We start from the raw sequence: 19,040 nt of genomic DNA on the forward strand, positions 1-19,040 counted from the left end.
GATTCTGGTCAACTAGTGGCTGTTGGAGCAGTGTTTTCCATTGAGAACGATCTAGCATGGTACGGTTAGCCACCTCGTCTCTAGTGATGTAGAAAGCCGTGCAGATGTTGGACAGCTCACCCGGAGACTGAAGACAGAGGACATTCAGAAACCGGATCTTACTCAAATCACCATGGATAGTTTGTATGGGTGTGGAATCACCAGAGACACAAAATAACACCCCAAATCCCGGATTTTTTTTTTTTTACAATATGAGAACTTTACAATATTGTATCTCTAATTGCATGTTGCTCATTAAAAATGCTGAATTGCTTATCAGATTGGTCTTTTAAAATGCTGAATTAATCTCCAAGTATGATTTTACTTATACAATTGAAGTTGCATTTGCAATCAGGGTATATTAAACCTCCAACATCCTGTAGTTCATAATGTCTTTAACAGAATTTAGGACTAGTCTTAACAAAATCAAGAAAATGTATTGAAAAAATATTGTATTTTTTTTTTTTTTTGAAAAATTGACTAAGCTAACATCATGCATTAGCTTAACAATTAGCTATAAATGGGATGGGAAGGTCTGAATGTCAATGTTCCCACTAATCCTCCCCACAGGAAATATATTATATACGAAAAAATAAGAACATTTATTTGTCACATGGAAAGGATTATTAGTTACATTTATTTATATGATGGTTTACAAAACACAGGTTGCACATCACGTAGTTGTAGATGGAGAGATGCTGTGTATTCACATGTTCATATATAACGCATTTACTTAAGGATGTTTCTGCTACGTTGCACTCCTTTGGTTTGTAGTTTAGAATTTGTTTTATCATACATATCTGGGCAGTTTTGCAACTGAAGACACAAACCTGTCTACCTTTATCTACACAATAATAATTGTTGGATTTCATCCAGTATTCCTTACTTATTGTCAAAAAACCACATGTACAGTGAATATTTCAACTTTTTAGGGGCAAAAAGGAGTGACAGTTAAAATTGTTGTTTGTCTTAATAAAAAAAAACATGTACATTGTATTTAATATTTATTTATTTATAAAGTGCTTAATAGATAGTTTATAGTATATTGTCATATTAGTTATTTTGTATGTTGTGGTGGTGGAGTATTCCTTCAGCAAGGTGAGAGCTATTATTTACATAATGCATACAAGTCCCAGTTGGTTCGCCCACTTCCTACCCATGGTGGCGATGGGAGTGTGGTTCTGCTGAAATCACGACAGAGAGCAGGTGACGCCAGCATCTTCAGAGTGGTCACAGTTGTGCACATTCCAGGGTATATGGGAGCACTCCTGCAGGGAAGCCTCGGCACCGCTGCACTTGAGATTGTCCAGCAGGATTGTTCCTGTGCCGGGCCCGAAGAACGCTTCTCCCCGAGCCGCCGTGGCCTCTCCACAGCCCAGCTGGCGACACACAACCCGAGCGTCCGGGAGGTCCCAAGCATCATCACACACTGTGCCCCATCCAGAATTTGAGTACATTTCCAACCGACCCTCGCATCGGTGCAGGCCACCCACCAGTCTCACCGTTCCTGTGATAAACAAAGAAGGAGTGACATCAGTTCAGATTCTTACCTCTTTTTAAAGCCTATTCCTGGGGAATTGGTTGATGTTGTGCTGATTAAATACATATTTAACCTACCCTCACGTGGTTGTGTGGTGGTGGTGGTGGCAGGTATGCTCTCTGTCATTCCAAAGCCACGTCCGTTTAGCGTTAACAATTCAAAAGCTAATGGAAGCAGAGGAAAGAAAAAAAGAAAGGAAAAAAAGAGTGATGCTTCTGGGTGCTGGGCATTCTGAAGAAATATCAGGTCACAAAAGATATTTACAATGTGTGAGTCTGTCTAGGATCTTTAGGCAACAACACAAAGACACACTTTGACAACCTTCTCTAAATACAGGTGACCGATTTACCATTTTAATTACATTCTGAAGACAACTGACTAAAACCTGCTGACTTTTTAGAAGAAATGGTACAATCCCATTTTCTGATCAACCTGAAACCAAGGACGTGTCATCTAAGCACAGTAAAGTGAAGTCTGTATGTGCTTCTGATTTGGCCTTGAAGAAGTGATATTTGGCCTGCAGGCAGGCAGTGACTGATGTGCCTTGACTCATCCACTGTATTTTTTAAGTTCTCTGGGCTGCCCGGGTACTGCATATCATGCATTGCAGCTCAGCAGAGAAAACAGATGACCGAATAAAAAGGAAGTATGAGCTTTTAGTGGAATTGATTACTTAAGAAAGCGGTTTGTGGTACAGACGTTCCCTATGTTCAGTATAGTGTATGTCATAGATGTATATGGCTAGTGGAGTCAGCTGTAGCCCCACATGATGTTAGAGAGGTCCGATCAGGTCTTACGTGCACAGATAACCCCAGCATCCTCATGATGGCCACAGTTGTGTTGACCCCAGCCCAGGTTGAAGCACTTGGACAGCTCCAGCTCGGAACCACTGCAATCCACATTGTCCAGCAGGATGGGACCCGTACCGTAGCCGAAGTAGGCCAGGGCCGTAGCATCAAGAGCTGGGCCACATCCTAGCTGCCTGCACACCACTCTTGCATTGGCCATGTCCCAGTCATCATCACACACCGTCCCCCAAATATTTTTGTAGAGCACCTCTACACGACCCTGGCAGCTACCGTTGCCATTCACAACACGAATGGATGGTGTGCCTGCACAGGAAGAAATAGACAGGTACATAATCGCAATGTATTTTTTTATGATAATCGCATAAAAGGCTATTATGTTCCCTGGTCATTCAAATATTAAAACATTATTATATATATTATTTTTCTTCTCTGTATTACAAAGTATAATATATTGTTACCTTTTGTTGTGGAAGTTGTGGTAATAGTTGTTGTAGTTGGTAACGTGGTGACTGGAACCATTGCTGTCGCTAGAGGGAAGAGATTCATATGATAAAATTCAATTCACAATGCCCAACTCCCTGCTCATGATGATCCTGGAGGTTGCTTTGTTACACCTTAAAGGAGAAACGGCTCTCCCTGTTGGTCATTTGGCAAAAGTTCACATTTCGTATTTACTGAGGAAAAACCAAATCCAGCCAAACAAATTGGACATGCTGATGAAAAGAGAGTAATAATCAGTGTGTGCATGTTTGCGGGCAGATATACACCTGCTGTATGTTATGGTTGCATACCTTCAGTGTTAAATGTTGGCCAGAGAGCTCGCTTATTTTCTGTTGCCACAGGAGGTACAGTGGTGGATCCTGAAGTGGATAGAAATGAAAATTAAATCACTTTTATATATGCAGTACAACTTCTACTATTACAATCTTTACCTACACCACTGTAACAATTTCTACTTCTATTGTTTACTACCGCTTATTACTTTCAAAGATTGTAATGCTATATCGTTATATCATAATCACTTTTCATCCTCCTTATTTAATATCCACTGAGACTCAGTAACTTACATTAAGATTATAGCTTATCTTATTGATACATCTACATTAATTGACATTAAATTTGTTCTACATATGATAATTTTCTCTTGAGGGTCATTAAAAGCATTTTAATTTAGTTTTCTTTTTCTTAAATATCTCCACCACCACTCGTACAACCACTACTATTACCTCTACTACTAATTACTGCTTGCATTATTATCATCCGTAGCACAAGAAGAAATTAATGACATTGCAGTATATAGTAGGTATGATAAATGGTTCTCATGCTAGCATCTATTGAAGGATTGCCATGACATTCAGTTTGGACATTCTTTGTCCCCAGAGGGTGAATCCCTCAGCCTCAAGGTTCACTGTGGCATTATTTTCACGGAAGGGATCGCCTTCCTTCCCAGCATTACACGCTAGTGGGCTTGCTACCAGCAGTCAATGAAAATAGGCTACACCCTCCTGTAATTATAGCTTCACCCGAATGTGAGAAACAGGCTATGTAGTAGTTGAATCATTTCAGATCAAAAACATCATTTTTAGAGATTTTGTGAGTGTTTGAGAGGCAGCAAGTTGAGCTGCCTGCTCACTTGCATAAAGTAGCTTGAATTCAACTTTATGCAAATGAGGAGTGGGCAACTTGATGAACAGTCCCCGCAACGCTACCGGAATGCATTGGCTGGCTGCTCACATAGACTATAAAGTGGGTAAGGGATGCTTGACAGTGGACATGTACCAATACTTTGTGTTTAGCATGGTCATTATGAACGTGGTAAACAACACACCTGCTTAACATCCACATGTTGGGATTGTTATTGTGAGCATGTTAGCATTTGCATTTAGCAGTAGCATGGTTGTAGAGTCTTAGGGTGCGTTCAGGGCGTGTAGGAATACACTTTTGCTAGTTTTAGAGCGGAAAAAAAGGGTCCGCGTGCCAAGTGTTCATCTGTGTGTAACATGCAATAAACCAATCTGAGAGTCATCTCCCAATCCCTTTAAAAGCCAGGCGCGTTTGCACCTTGGCGCATTGCTGTTATGATTGAGGATTGGCTGAGCAGGAAGGAGAGAGTCTCAGGAGAAGAAACTGATCTGCTCATGCGTGAAGTTAAAGCGTGCGAGCAGATCATATATGGCACAAGCACTGTGCCACCAAAACTCACCAAGGTGAAGCAAGGGTTAATATAACATTGAAATGCTGCGTTATTGACTTTAGACCAGGTTGCTGTTGGTCAATGGGGCGATCACTTTCCACTGCCTCAGGATAGCTACATTGCATAATGCACCTGAACAAACCTTCCTGTAAGACCAGCACGCCCAGAATGCACCTGGACACACTTTCCTGTAAGACCAGCACGCTCAGTATGTACCTGAACGCCCCCCCCTGTAAGACCAGCACGGCCATGGACGTACAGATGGGCGCAGGTGCATTTACTATTTAATTGACGTAGGCGCTGAACCTGAAATTGACACTTGCGTCGGGCTTTGCGCTGCGCTGGGTGCAAGTTATGGGGCCTTAGTCTTGTTAGTTATTTGTTTGAATAATAATAGTTCCTTGTTTACATGTGTGCAACTTGTGTTAATGCATATTCGATGACTGAGAGCAGTGTACCAGTGCAGGTGACCCCGGCGTCTTCATGATGGCCACAGTTGTGTTTGCCCCAGCCCAGGCTTTTGCATTTCGCCAGCTCCAGTTCAGTGCCGTAGCAGTTGACGTTGTCTAGGAGAATCTGTCCCGTTCCGTAGCCAAAGTAGGAGTTGGTGTGTGCAGAGATGGCGCTACCGCAGCCAATCTGTTGGCACACCACCCGGGCATCGTTGAAGACCCAGTCATCATCGCACACTGTCCCCCAGCCTCCCTGGTAGTATATCTCTACCCGGCCCTGGCAGGCGTTCTGTCCATTCACTAGACGGATGGTGCCATCTCCTTAAAAAGATGGATGGAGAAGAGGGCTTAAATACACATTTCTCTATGATACGTTAGACAGTTAGGGCTGCACAATATGAGGAAAATATCCAGTATGCAATAATGTTGAATATCATGATACAATATTACTTGCAACAAATAAACTTTTTAAGGTCCCATGGCATGTAAAATTCCCTCTACAAGTTATTTTTTTTCAAATTAATATCTGTTAAAATCCGCCAGTTTCCCCAGCCTGCTTTCGGTCCCCCAGTGGCTAGAAATGGGTGTAAACCGAGCCCTGGGTATCCTGTTCTGAGAAAATGAAAGCTCAGATGTGCCGATCTAGAATCTTGCTCCTTATGTGGTCATAAGGGGCCAGTTAACCGCCACTTTCTCTGCTTTGCCTGCCCAGAGAATTTGCCCCCCCCCCCCCCCCCCCCCCCCCCCCCCATGAGAGAGACATCATGGCTTTCAAACGGGCAAAGCGGCAGTGGGTCAAGGCCACACCCCCAGCCTCCACCTAGTTCCCCCACGATGACGATAAAACAATACATTGTGCAGGCCTAATTAGAATCTCTATCAGAAAAAACAGGGTCTGGATTTGTGAGTGTGTGTCTAAGACAGAAGAAATAAAATCAACAGACATTGATACAGGGACATGAGAAGGGCGTAGTCCTATACAATACATACTACGTAATTTGAAGTAGGGGAGTAAAGGTGTACATCTCACATAACACTGAGCACAGATGTTGTCCCTGACAAAAACACACCTTAACAGAGATAATAGACACATAGACACACACCGAATCATTTAAAAATGTGCTTCATCTGTAAGGAAGCCATGAATCTGGATGCCTCACTACATCCACGGTGGATTTTATAGAAGCCACTGGACAGGTAGCCAAATACATCACTTGTTAACAAAATTCTGTTCTAGCCTCTTGTGATTCTCTTAGGAATTAAGGGGGCGGGGGGGAACAACCACTACAAAGGCAAACCCAGTAACAATTAGGACAGCCTGGAATTCAAGACACCTTTTAGGTGTATAGTTTACCAAGTTAATTTTCACGGAGCTGAATAGCTTTTGATGTTGTGGAAAATGTCACGACAGTTCCGCAAAACTGAAATTATAATATTTTTTTTATAAACCTTATTTCTAAATGAACCCGACTGTGATTCCCGTATTTTAGACCCACCCAATGAAATAATGAATGAGCAATCATTCCTTATTTTTTAGCCTTTGTTTGACAGGACAGCTGAAGGGGGGGGGGGGGGAACATGCAGCGGGCCCGCTGTGTCGAGGTGTAAACCTCTATAGATGGTCGCCCGCTCTACCAAATGAGCTATTGAGGTTGATGAAGAGCAGCTTTCCAGCTACCAGTCCACACTACATACCTTGGTCCGTACTGGGACTTGAACCAGCGACCCTCCAGTTCTCAACCCAACCCTACACAATGAGCTACTGCGACCCCAAACTACATTTTAAAAAGCACAATTCATCCCTTTTGATGTTTCAGGTTGGCAGAAGAACACTCTCATTTCAATAAAAGCAGGGATCACTTACGTAAACCTGAGTTCGGCACAGGGGGTGTGATGGGATCCACAAAACCTTTTGCCCCCACCATCGCTGGCTCTAGCAGCAAAATGAAAAGAAAGCAGGAATGTTAGTCACTTTGTTTCCTTTCTGTCCAGGGTTATACATGAAGATACTACCGCAGCCAACCTAAAAAAGTATGAAGGCCTTACCTTTGCAGGTAACCCCCACATCCTCATAGTGGTAACAGTTGTGGACACCCCAGTCCAGAGTACGACACTGGCTGATGTCTGCTTCACTTCCTCTGCAGTCCACGTTGTCCAGCAAGATGAGCCCTGAGCCTTGTCCAAACTGAGAGCTGCTCCCCACCGCCACCGCCACCCCGCAGCCCAGCTGCCGACACACCACGTTGGCGTCCACCATGTCCCAGTCGTCGTCACACACGGTGCCCCATGAATCGTTGTAGAACACCTCCACTCGGCCCTCACACCTGTTACGGCCATTCACCAGTTGTACTTTGGAGACAAAATCAGATATCAACATCCAAAATCAGATATCAACATCTGTCACATTAATCTGCCGTCACAACTCGACTCCCTGTCTTTGAGTAGATGAGTACAGTGTGTTTGGGTTGTTTGGTTATGATTAAGGTGAGGATGAGGAGAAATCTGAGGCTTGTAAAAACTCTACAGGTCTGAGAGACATTTTAACAGCAGGACTATGTCTTAAAAAAGGGAAACAAACCAAGAAATGAAGACAGACTCTAATGTAAATACATACAACATCTAATCCTACCAAGTTAAGGCACACATTAAGCCACATGACTTAGAAGAGAGTGAGGTTGATGCAGGAGAAGGGGAGGTTACATAGCAAATGAGTGGAGTTTAGGGAAATGGAGAGCTGGGAGAGTGACCTTGTTTAAAAAGCCCCGGGCACTTTCTTTCCCTGACACATAGCCAGCCACTGATACACTAGGGTTCCATGTTGGGGACAGGATGCAGACAAGTTTTTCTGAACATGAGCGTCTGGGCAGGTGCTAAGGTGGAGGTAGCTGTCTAGCTCATGCTTACCTGGGTACTGTGTTCTCATGGGGCTTTGAATGACATTCGCTAGAGAGAGAGAGAGAGAGAGAGAGAGAGAGAGAGAGAGAGAGAGAGAGAGAGGTCAAATTATTTGTTGAAAGGAGGCTCCTGGTCTTCCATAGTTGCTCTACTCTATGTATATATCCTCGGATCAGAGAGGCTCCAAAATCATGGTTGCAGCTGTCGCCATGGTCCCGCTACACGTTCTGCGATGCCATGTTACATCCTGCCACGCTCTGCGGTGCCCTGCTACGTCCTGCTGTGCCTTGTACATTGTGCCTACATTTTAACCCCAACCGGTCGGCAGACACCGCCTACCAAGAGCCTGGGTCAGGGTCTGTCCCAGGTTTCTTCCCAAAGGGGAGTTTTTCCTCGCCAATGTTGCACTGTTGCTTGCTCTGGAGGAAACTACTAGAACTGTTGCGTCCTTGTAAATTCTGGAGTGTGGTCTAGACCTGCTCTATCTGTAAAGTGTCTCGATATAACTCTTGTCATGAGTTGATACTATAAATAGAATTGAATTGAATTGAATATTTTTCTGTAACACTAGACAGCCTGGAACCGGGAGACCTGTTCTAAATTAGCTAAATCAATCAATAGATATTGTAAATGCAATACACAGAGGGTCCATGTTTCTGAAGAGTGTGTGCTTCAACACCGATTCTAGACCAGTAGAAGCGTAAAGACTATCTTTGGTTTTAAACTCACAGACTCCAGGATTTTTCTATAACTCCAAAACATGTACAGTGTATATACACATAATAAACTACCTAATTTAGCATAGGGGCTGGGAATCCATCTGTTTACAGCCTTACATCCAGGTTACGTTCTGGTTTATATTCCAGGGAGACACAGTTCTCACTCTAAGGAGGATCAAAAAAGTAAAATGTAATAAATTTAAATATGACTTACTGTTGACAGCCCGTCTCTCTATCTTCATGTCTCCTGAAATTTAAATACAAATATTCTGGGTTTATCAAGAGACAAATACATCAAGCACATTTGAATAAATTGTTCTCTCTTGACATTTGATGATCCATGATGTCCAATGAGTAGACGTTAAGCCCTTCTAAACAACTTCAGGGCTTTTTGCCAGCTATCACTGGTACATACAGGCCAGACAGTAACTGTGGACACAAAAGCACTCATCCACAGGGAGTTCACTTCCAGGCACACCCGGTTCACGAGCATCATTATTGTCCCGAACATGTGGTTCAGATACGCACAAGAAATCAAATCATGCGTGACGCAATTTGTTCCAGTTTGTGGCAGGAGTAACCTTTTCCCTTAGAACAACTATGAAAATGTGAAGCAGCTCATAATGAATTGGAGTGGCCAGGATAATGTTGATGTCCCTCATTTGAAAACTACGGATGAAGGGGCCATCATATTTAAGAGTTTAAAAGCAAGAACATATGAGTTTGTTCAATGTTAATAGTTTTAGATAAAGCTTGGTAATCGGATTTAATGCTTATGTAACCAACCTCTGGTCCTGAGCCAGTGTGTGAAAAATGACCCCCTTGGGAAATGATATACTTTATAAAGCAATTTTATCCAAAACTTGACATTGAGAACTTGGGATGTAAGGCCTGTTACTTCTCCAGCTAAATTTCACATTGTTCCCTTTAACGGAACTACCCTTCAGCCATTTCAAGAAATGAATATTATTTTTTTTTTTTTTTTAAGATTATTTTTTCGGGTTTTTCCCTTTATTAGAGAGAGACAGTGGATAGTCATGTGAAAGGGGGAGAGAGAGTGATGGGGAATGACACGCAGCAAAGGGCCGCAGGCTGGATTCGAACCCGGGCCGCTGCAGGACTGAGCCAACATGGGGCGAGCGCACTTACTCAGTGAGCTATAGGTCGCCCCAAGAAATGAATATTATACATTTAAAAATACAAAGCCTATAGTTAATACTGTATTTTAGACTGTGGTTACTCTAATATATCTTCACTAAATTATTGCATGTTAATATTTCACACAAAAATGACCCATTAAGAAAAAAATAAACTTTTACCCCTAATCAGTGTTCTTTATGGCAGACCATAAGCTCCTACAGTCAGACAGCTCTGAGCGAGTGGCCCCGACCCCGGGCCCCCACACTTGCTCACACACTCACCAAGTCGCAGCAGCACACTGACAGCCACCAAGACGAGGAATCCCAGCAGGGACACCAGCAGCCAGACGACTGGGTTCCAGCACCTACACTCGGTCTCTACAGCACGCTGGCCTCGCATGGCGGCCTGACTCACCATCCGCCTGCAACACACACATTCACACGCTGTCAGGCTCATTAGGCTTCCCGAAGTCCTGCACTGTACACGAACACGCCTCCAAATGTTGTAAACTACCGATTGCTAGACACATTTCTACTACTATAAAACAATCATTACTTTTCTGTCCTGGTTCAGAGTAGCCTAATTATAGTATTGGATTGTTTTCAGTGGAGGGAGCCTGCAGCTGTTGTTATTGTGCTGTAGTAGGTATTGATGCTAGTCTGAGGTCAGGCTTGGGAAATGTGTAGCTCAAAAAGAAATTGTTTCCAGAGATCATGCGATGCACATCACTCCCCCATGGACCTAAGAGAGCTGGAAGGAAGTTTATGTGGCACACAGACACTTGTCAGAGCAAACCAGGGACCTCAGTTTCCCAGTCATGGACATGTGCTTACGAAAAGTTCATTCAACATCGGTAACAGAGAATTGTGTTACATTGCTGTTGTTTAATCACAAAATGGCCGCTGTGCACCTTCCTGGCAGGCAGCAGGTAACAGTGGCCACAACAAAAGAATCTGGCTGAGGTCTGTTACTCTACTGGTTAGAGATGAGTAATTTCCAAGCTTCCAGCATCAACAGCTGAGGGAGGCTTGTGTTTCAGACTTACGAGGCGCAAGTAAAGAGGCAACCTGTGTAGTGGCTTTGGATGATCAAGGGGGATTTTCCTTCAGACAGAGAATAGTAGGATTCACTGACAATCACTCAATAATCAGAGTTTATCACTGAATAGCCTACATTCTTCTCAAGTAAGAAACCGGGATGAATGTCATCCATCAAGTACTGTAAGGGGATTCAAACACATCAAGGAAATACTGTAGCAGCTGGTGTACTGTGATGATGTCACTGAAAATGATTGTTATTATTTTTAATTTTAAACATGCACTGCCAAAAGAAAATGCAATGCAGTATATTATGAAATGGAAATGTTGAAAGGACTAAATTTCACATAATCCATTCTTTAGTAGCAAATATCCCATACATGAGCTGAAAAGTGTTGCTGGAAGCATGTTGTCATTGGGAGACCACAGTGTGTGGCTTGGCCTTGGGATGTTTGTCCCCTCGCCAATGCAGAATTCCCCCTGACCTTACACAGGAATGCGTATTAGGGGATGATGAGGGGAGAATTTGATATTGGTCCCTCGAGATAGTGGACATTCCGAGCCCAGGGGGCACAAAAAGACATTTCTGCTTTCTGTGGTCCTCATCGTCAGACATAAACGCTGCTTCCTGCAATCTGTCACTAGAACCCTCCTAAACGCTTAGGCACCTGATGACACTGCAGGGGCGCCTCTCGTCTGCTTGACGAGAGCAGGAGGCAGGGGGAGACGGGCTGGTGGTGGTGGTGTTGGGGGGGGGGGTGTTAACATCTTGAGCCACTGCACTGTACAAGCCACTGTGTATACAGTCACACATTTAACACACAACTTTTTGAGGGACCATTAGGGACAAGAAAACACTTGAAAGCAGCCAAAGGAACAAGCGTGGGCTGTGCGGTCTTCATCCTGGTCCAGTCCATTTTCACCACGCTGTTGTATTGTCTGAAAAGGTGCAGCAGCCGAAGGCCAGAGGCCCACAGAGAAATCATTGTGCGTCCAATTGGGAGGTGGGGAGTTTAACACCAGCACAGCACTCGAGAACCACGGCTGTCTTATTTGCAGACTGTACCAACAAACCACTCGAAACCCTGGGACAAATGGCTCAGTTATGAGGGATGAAAAATAATCTAGTCCCCAATGTTATGTTTTTCAATACTCCATTCATGGTAGGATGTAGCGCAGATCCGCTGGGGAATAATGTTGCCTTTTGTGTCGGCTCTGCTTCCCCTCCCTTCTCACTTCCCTGTGCTGAGAAATAGCTGAAAGATCTCAGTCCCACAAAAATACCCCTTAATGTCTGAGATAAACTGCAGAATAATACTGTCAATCTCTTTTAACTGAGAAAATGAATAACAGTTAAACAGTAAAGAAATGCGTTTATCAGCACAACTGTCTGGAAAGTCTTTTAAATTTTTGTGTGGAAAATGACAGAAGATAGACATCTTTTTGAAAATATGGACTCAAACACATAGAATTTAAGGTGATAATTCATAGACTCTTATCCTGTTTGAAACGATATGATCTTAACTCAAATATCTGCCTTGCAACAACGCTGTTCAGTGTGCACATCTTATTATCATATCCATCCCCTCTGTCCCATCACATTATAAGGCATGTGAAGTTATTGCAAAATCAACTTTAATGACAGAGAAAAACTAGACTTGGAGAACCAGGTTCGTGTTGAAAGCGATCATGATAATCAAATAAAGCAAATAAATAAAGCAACAACAGCTTAGGGTTTATTGATATTAAAAAAAAACATACCTGTTGTGAAAGTGTTTGTCTTCCCCCTTCAATAAAAAAAGTATCCCCACCAAAAAAAAGTACAAAAAATGTCCTCAGAGCTCAAATAGTAGGCAGCTTAATTCCACAAGTCACAGAAAACAGAACGTTTGTGAAGGAATGGAGGCAGCGAACTCAGAGTATCCAGCGCTGCTTGGATGAGGTCTTTCATGTCCTTAACCCTGCTCGACTACCTGGCTTCAGTGACAGGCATTACATAAAACAATAAAAACCACAGCATTGTATGATAATACTCTCAACACCCTTTTACCTGTCTATGTTTAGAAGAAGCAGGAGGGGCAAAAAAAGAAGAAGAAAAACAACAAGACAATGAAAGCTAACCCTTCATTGGTGCCGCTGCATCTCCAGTTTCAGGTAGCGCTCAGAAGGTGCGGTCCTGCTCATCTCTGCACACACTCACAGTGTGTGTGTGTGTGTGTGTGTGTGTGTGTGTGTGTGTGTGTGCACTCTAAAGCTAAAGACTGCAATCATGAGGCAATGAAAGTTGTACACAGTAGTTTATTGAGCATTTTGAAGGAAAAACTCTTCCAGTCCTCATGTAGACCCGCTAAAGTAACCCTGGATCCACCACAGCGCAATGAAAAGACAAGGAAACTGAACATGAATATCTTGGCTGAGTCCTCAATATTGCAGCTTTTTGTGTATATCTTTGCCAGAAGACATGACAATATGCTCAGTGTGTGGTCTGCCTTTGATTGTTACCGGCACATGAGTACCCTTACTTCTTATTGCTATTAACAGTATTGTTAAATGGTTAATGCCTGCTGATATTTACACCAAAAGCAGGCTGTATTAGACTCAGACTTCTATTTATTAATCCTTTTGGGATGACTCCTGCAAGAAAATTGTAATTTCCAGCAGCCGTTTTTTAGCAAGAAGACTACAGTATAGAGAGAAAAAGAGGGAGACAGTATAAAACAACAATAATAATAGTAACAATAATACTAATATTCTTACTATAACAACAACAATACAACAATAAAACAAAAAACTACTATACTATACTATACTTTACTATGAATGATCACAAAGTGTAAGTGTTGAGTCAAATGTTAAAGTGTCCAGGTATTTATGGGAGTCCAGGTGTGTACGTGTGTACATATGCATGTATGTATGTGTATGTATGTATGCATGCATGTATGTATGTGTGTGTGTATAATAAAACAATTTAAAAGTGGGGCAATTACAATTTACACTCCTGTATGTATGTATGTATGTATGTATGTATGTAAGTGTGTATGCATGTATGTATGTATACATGAATGTATGTATGGTCGAAAAAAGCACTGAACCTTGGGTCAATCAGATGTGAAATGACAGAGTTACATATATACATAATATACATACTGTATGTATATATATCAATATGTACATATATACAGTATACTCAGTATATACATAGGATGTAGGATCCTACATATCATTATTTATGGGAGAAACCAGGCCATTCTTTGTCAAATCCCACATTCAGAACCGCCCATAGCCCAAATTTTCAGACACTACAACAATTCGACTGTGAGATTGACGGATGGAATCAGACTCCTTAGATCGAATCGTTGAACAGTCGACTACTTGGCGTCAATCCCAACAAGCTTTACGTATAAATAAAAATACATTCAAGAAACATGCAATGGTAATGTCCAGCAACTGCTCAATTAGGGTACTGGCGCCTCTTCCAGTCCAGTTCAGGCACTCCTGTCTCAATGGTTGTTACAATCTTCATTGTGTTACCAACGGGATCTCAAACTCAGCAGTGAGATATATTACCCCACACACACCATCTCGTATGTTTGTTTTTCAAAAAGTCTTTCCTTTGAGCTAGAAAGAAGCACACATAGAAGACATTCTGTAGTTCTTGCACTTGTACATGGACAACCCGGGGGCCTCTCTGGATTGTGCAGAAGACTAATAGCTCTTGGTTCCAAACACTAATCCTTCCTGAGCCGCTGAGAAACGTGCAGGCTGTCCACGGCCATCGACAGGCTTTCAAGGACCAATTCATGTTTCCGTCCTGGGGTGTCGCTCGACTCAGTGGATGAGTCAAAACACGGGGATTCTCTTACACAAAGGTCATTTTCTTAACCTCCAGTATAGGATGGAGAACACACAACACCCCACCACCAAAGTTCCAGATTTACTAGTAGCGTTGTCACGTACACTATGCTTTTTATGTGTCGGCAACTTTTTCTTTGCCAAAGACCTAGTGACGCTGCTAACAAGTCAACAGGACATTATTTTAGTTTTAATGTGGGAAACTAACAACCATGGATGTGTATACCATGTGTATAGTGTTGAATCAGTGTGTTTCTCCAGGATACTAGGACACGGTTTGGTGAAGCCGTGCACAATGATTGTAGTGACAGTAAATATGCCAGACATTACTTACTCACTAAGCTAAAAAAAAACTCCACTGTCCTGTACACTGCCCTGGGACTCCATGACTGTCCCGAGACAGTCAGACACTGTCCTCTACACTCTCCTATGACTCTGTGACTGTCCTGTACACTGTACAGTGACTCCATGAATGTCCCGGGACGGACAGACACTGTAATGCACGCTGTCCTGTGACTCCATGGCTGGAGTCATGGAGTTTATTCTTTTAAAGGCTTTTTAAAAGGACCTGGCAGAAAGGCAGTCTGTATGTCTCTGTTGTTAAATTGATACAGGACCCAGGTTTTTCATGATGACATTGTTGTTTGAATAGGAGTGAAAGTGAGTCTATGTATTTACCTGGAAGTGTCTCTGTGTCTCGGTATTTACCTGGAAGTGTCTCTGTGTCTCTGTATTTACTGGAAGTGTCTTTGTGTCTCTGCATTTACCTGGAAGTGTCTCTGTGTCTGTTTGAAACCACACTGCTGCCACTTGAACAGGACACTCTTGTAAAAGAGATTTTTAATCTCAAGGAGTTTTTTAATCCTGGTTTAATAAAAGTTTGAATGAATGAAACATCTCCGTTATCTTATTTTCCCTCAATAGTGGATTAAAATACTGTATGTACACATAGTAACAAATTCCCTGTATTTGTGTTTATTTTCCATCTCAGAGCATGGCTCAGACCAGTGATGAAGGTCTTGAAACAATTTATCATTTTTTTTAGAATTTAGTACTGAAGGTTTTGTGTGCAGGACAGTGTGTGACTGTCCCCAGAAAGCCATGGAGTCACAGGACAGTGTGTGTCTGTCCCGAGACAGTCATGAAGTCACAGTCATGGAGTCACAGGACAGTGTGTGTCTGTCCCGAGACAGTCATGGAGTCACAGCCATGGAGTCACAGGACAGTGTGTGTCTGTCCCGAGACAGTCATGGAGTCACAGCCATGGAGTCACAGTCATGGAGTCACAGGACAGTGTTTTGGAGTCAAAGAACATCAGGAGCAACAGTATCAAATGCAATCCAATAGTCACTGTCTGTAAACTCTGTTTCTCTTGTCTACTAACAGGATGTAATAGACAATCATTTTAAAGATAAAAATAAAATGAATCTTGCATCGTTACATTTTGTTTGTGCATGCAAAGAAGAAAAACTGTAATGTGGTCTTTCCTTTTTGGGAGACGTGACACCAGACATCCAGTTCGTAAAACTATTAAAGCTATAGTGCGTAGTTTTTATCAAGTATTGACAACAAAACTGTCTGCGTGTCCACATGATAAAAGTCTTTTGTGATCGTGTACACCTTCTCAATTTAGCCAGCTCTCTCTGCACCTTGCCAACCTATTTGAATTTGATACATTTATTGCCAATAAGTACAATAAGCTCAGCTAGTCTATGTTACCGTCACTGGGGCGTAGAGGAAAAGAGGAAACAAAGCTCCTGCTAACAAAAGGCCTCACGGAAGAAAAGAAGAAAAGATTCAAGGAAGACCTGTCTTCTTATTTCCCACTTGAATTTCCGAGCAAAGATGCACAATGTGAGCAAACCACAGGCCGTTAATAGTAACACTCCATGGAGCAAACAGGCCATTTCCAGTTGGGAAATGGGAAGTTTCTGGAATTGATTTGCATGTTGCTGATTTGGCAAGTTCAGCTATTGTGCATGTTTTTGTGGGTGTCTCTGAGGGTGGAAACAGGAAGGGATGGCAAGTTCTTCCTGTCCATCACCTTGGGTTATACTGCATGTCATGGGTTACCAAAACACTTTTGTTCCCTACTTTGGGTTATGAATTTTACATAGTTTAGCATGACATCCTGTTACCTTTGTCATGAACATTAATTGGGTTATAACGACAGGTAGCATTCTGTGTCGGCGGTGATGAAAACTGGAACAGTTCACGAAGATCACGCACACGTCGGGACTCAGATTTAAGTCTTCTTGTGATTCTTAAATTCCTTAATTAGGAATGAATGTGACCAGTGGGTTTCATTTATGTTAAAATGTGGGCTCAATAAATAATGTTGGTCTGACGGATTTGAAAAAAAATTGTAACAAAACTGCTGTATTTTATTACTTTGAGGGCATTATGTTTAAGGTAGGGAAATACCAGCAGTCTTGTACATGAGTATCAATTGAACCAGGATGCACACTGATATATGATCCAAAATTAAGAGTCATATATCTTGGAAATAAAAGACTGTAAGGCAGCACTATACCTGCCTCTGGCCATTTGGCTTGTGTGAATGGCAACAATGTATTAAGTTTTTACTTAAAATCCTGTTTAAACAAATTACAGGCAGTGATACATCATGTAGCGTGTCAAAAAAAGAATGGCCACAAAAGACATGCTATATACGTCAGGTTTAATTAGATGAAACTACAGCGAATGAGATAAACATGAGAAGGCAGAGTATCCAAAACTCCCACAAGAACACATACATTTCAAAAGGGCAAATATGTTTTTTATGCTTTTCACATTGTTGGAGTTATATTGTAGATGGGTTGAATATGTATGTGCGCTGGTAGGTGTCACATTTTAAAATGCACAGACACGTTTAATTGGGGTTGTTCGTATTCCCAGAAAGTGTGGGTATGAAACTGAGACGTGTCCAAAAACACAGAAGCACCACAGTATGTGCCAGAACATACATGAACACATATACCCTGTGCATGGCAAGAAGTGTGCAAAGAAAAATGTGTATTAGTTAACAATATACATCCTGTTGGTAACTACTAACATACACACATCCCATTCAAAAGCAGATGTGCAGTGAAGTCCAGAGCAGCCCAAGATAGAAACAAAACAGATCCATTATCTGCAGGGAGCTGTTTATGAGTATCACTAAGGCAGTCAGAAGCAAACTGTTAGATGATTAAGGGGATGCAGCAGCAGGCATTGGGATTTTTTGCTGTGCATGCGCTGCATAACTGACAACACATCTCTGTTTATCTGTCTCTGCGTCTCTTTCACCTACACAGAGACCACAACCCCCAAGAGATGCTGTCAACACACTTGCATTAGTTCCTACTAAAAAACATAGAGCAAAAGAAGAATACTAAAAAAGTATACTCTAGCTGAAGGGTACTACATTAAAAATAGACTAAAGGTCCGATTCTGTGCTAATACGAAAGCCACCCGGTTGTCAGGCATCGTGTGCTCTGCCTCTTTAATGGATTTTGGCAACATGATATTGAAAAGGTATGTACATACCTTTGAGGATTTATACATTTCAATAGCATTGCTTTTGCCAAAAAATGACATCTCAGGAAGAATTTTATCAAGGACCCATGCAGGGATCATGTTAACCAGTGCATTCCTGTTGAAATGTCCTCACATAGAGAAAAAAGATCCATAACATTGGGATGATAGTAATAGAAGCAGTGACACATCACATTAGGTAACAAGCGGCTGTCATAAAATATGACTGGGACCAGAATGTAAGGACAAAAGCACGAAGGATTCAATTCCTTAATAAAGGAAAGGTAAGATGGCACCCAGTCCTCGGCCATTTGATCAGGTAACATGAGGTGGTGAAAAAACACAAAGAGATCAAGAAAAACACGGGTTCCGGATGATACACACCACCACTTACACACTTTCTCCACCCCCCCAGTGCAAGTACGTAGAGGAACTCTGCAGGCTGCTATTCCCTTCCTGTCCACTAGTCCCCTTCGTCCCTGTTGTTTTCTCCATTCCATCCTCATAATCACCTGTTCACATTGCACTAAATGCATCCAATCATACAGGGGCTTGAGAAGGTTTACACCCCCAGGCTGAATGTAATAACATCTTTTGGAAATTGATCTTAATGCCTTAATTAGAAATTTGTAAGAAAATCCAACCTTTTAAGGACACCAATTTTCTTTATGAATGAATAATGTAATGTAAATAAACGTGTTCTTCCTTAAAATACAGGGGCATAATTATACACCCCCCTATGTTAAAATACGGGGGCATAATTATACACCCCCCTATGTTAAAATACAGGGGCATAAGTATACACCCCCTATGTTAAAACACAGGGGCATAAGTATACACCCCCTAT

General features: G+C 42.1%; 1 protein-coding gene across 2 annotated transcripts; it reads right to left on the bottom strand.

Annotated features, from left to right (window-relative positions):
- Positions 1–718: 718 nt before the first annotated feature.
- LOC117955445 (scavenger receptor cysteine-rich domain-containing group B protein) lies at positions 719–12,822 on the bottom strand. Of its 2 annotated transcripts, XM_034889963.1 has the most exons (12): positions 12,587–12,822; positions 10,070–10,209; positions 8,863–8,895; positions 7,939–7,977; positions 7,081–7,383; positions 6,899–6,967; positions 5,041–5,355; positions 3,180–3,248; positions 2,847–2,915; positions 2,377–2,691; positions 1,657–1,743; positions 720–1,546 (listed from the first exon to the last, which is right to left on the bottom strand). In XM_034889963.1, the coding sequence occupies exons 2-12, from the start codon at positions 10,203–10,205 to the stop codon at positions 1,230–1,232; spliced, it is 1,752 nt and encodes a 583-aa protein (XP_034745854.1). In that variant the 5' UTR covers positions 10,206–10,209; positions 12,587–12,822; the 3' UTR covers positions 720–1,229. The 2 variants fall into 2 exon arrangements, with proteins under 2 accessions (XP_034745853.1, XP_034745854.1); XM_034889962.1 differs by lacking the exon at positions 12,587–12,822 and having other exon boundaries at positions 719–1,546; positions 10,070–10,276.
- Positions 12,823–19,040: the final 6,218 nt, after the last annotated feature.

This window comes from Etheostoma cragini, chromosome 13 (assembly GCF_013103735.1).
Source record: "Etheostoma cragini isolate CJK2018 chromosome 13, CSU_Ecrag_1.0, whole genome shotgun sequence".
NCBI classification, from domain to species: Eukaryota; Metazoa; Chordata; class Actinopteri; order Perciformes; family Percidae; genus Etheostoma; species Etheostoma cragini.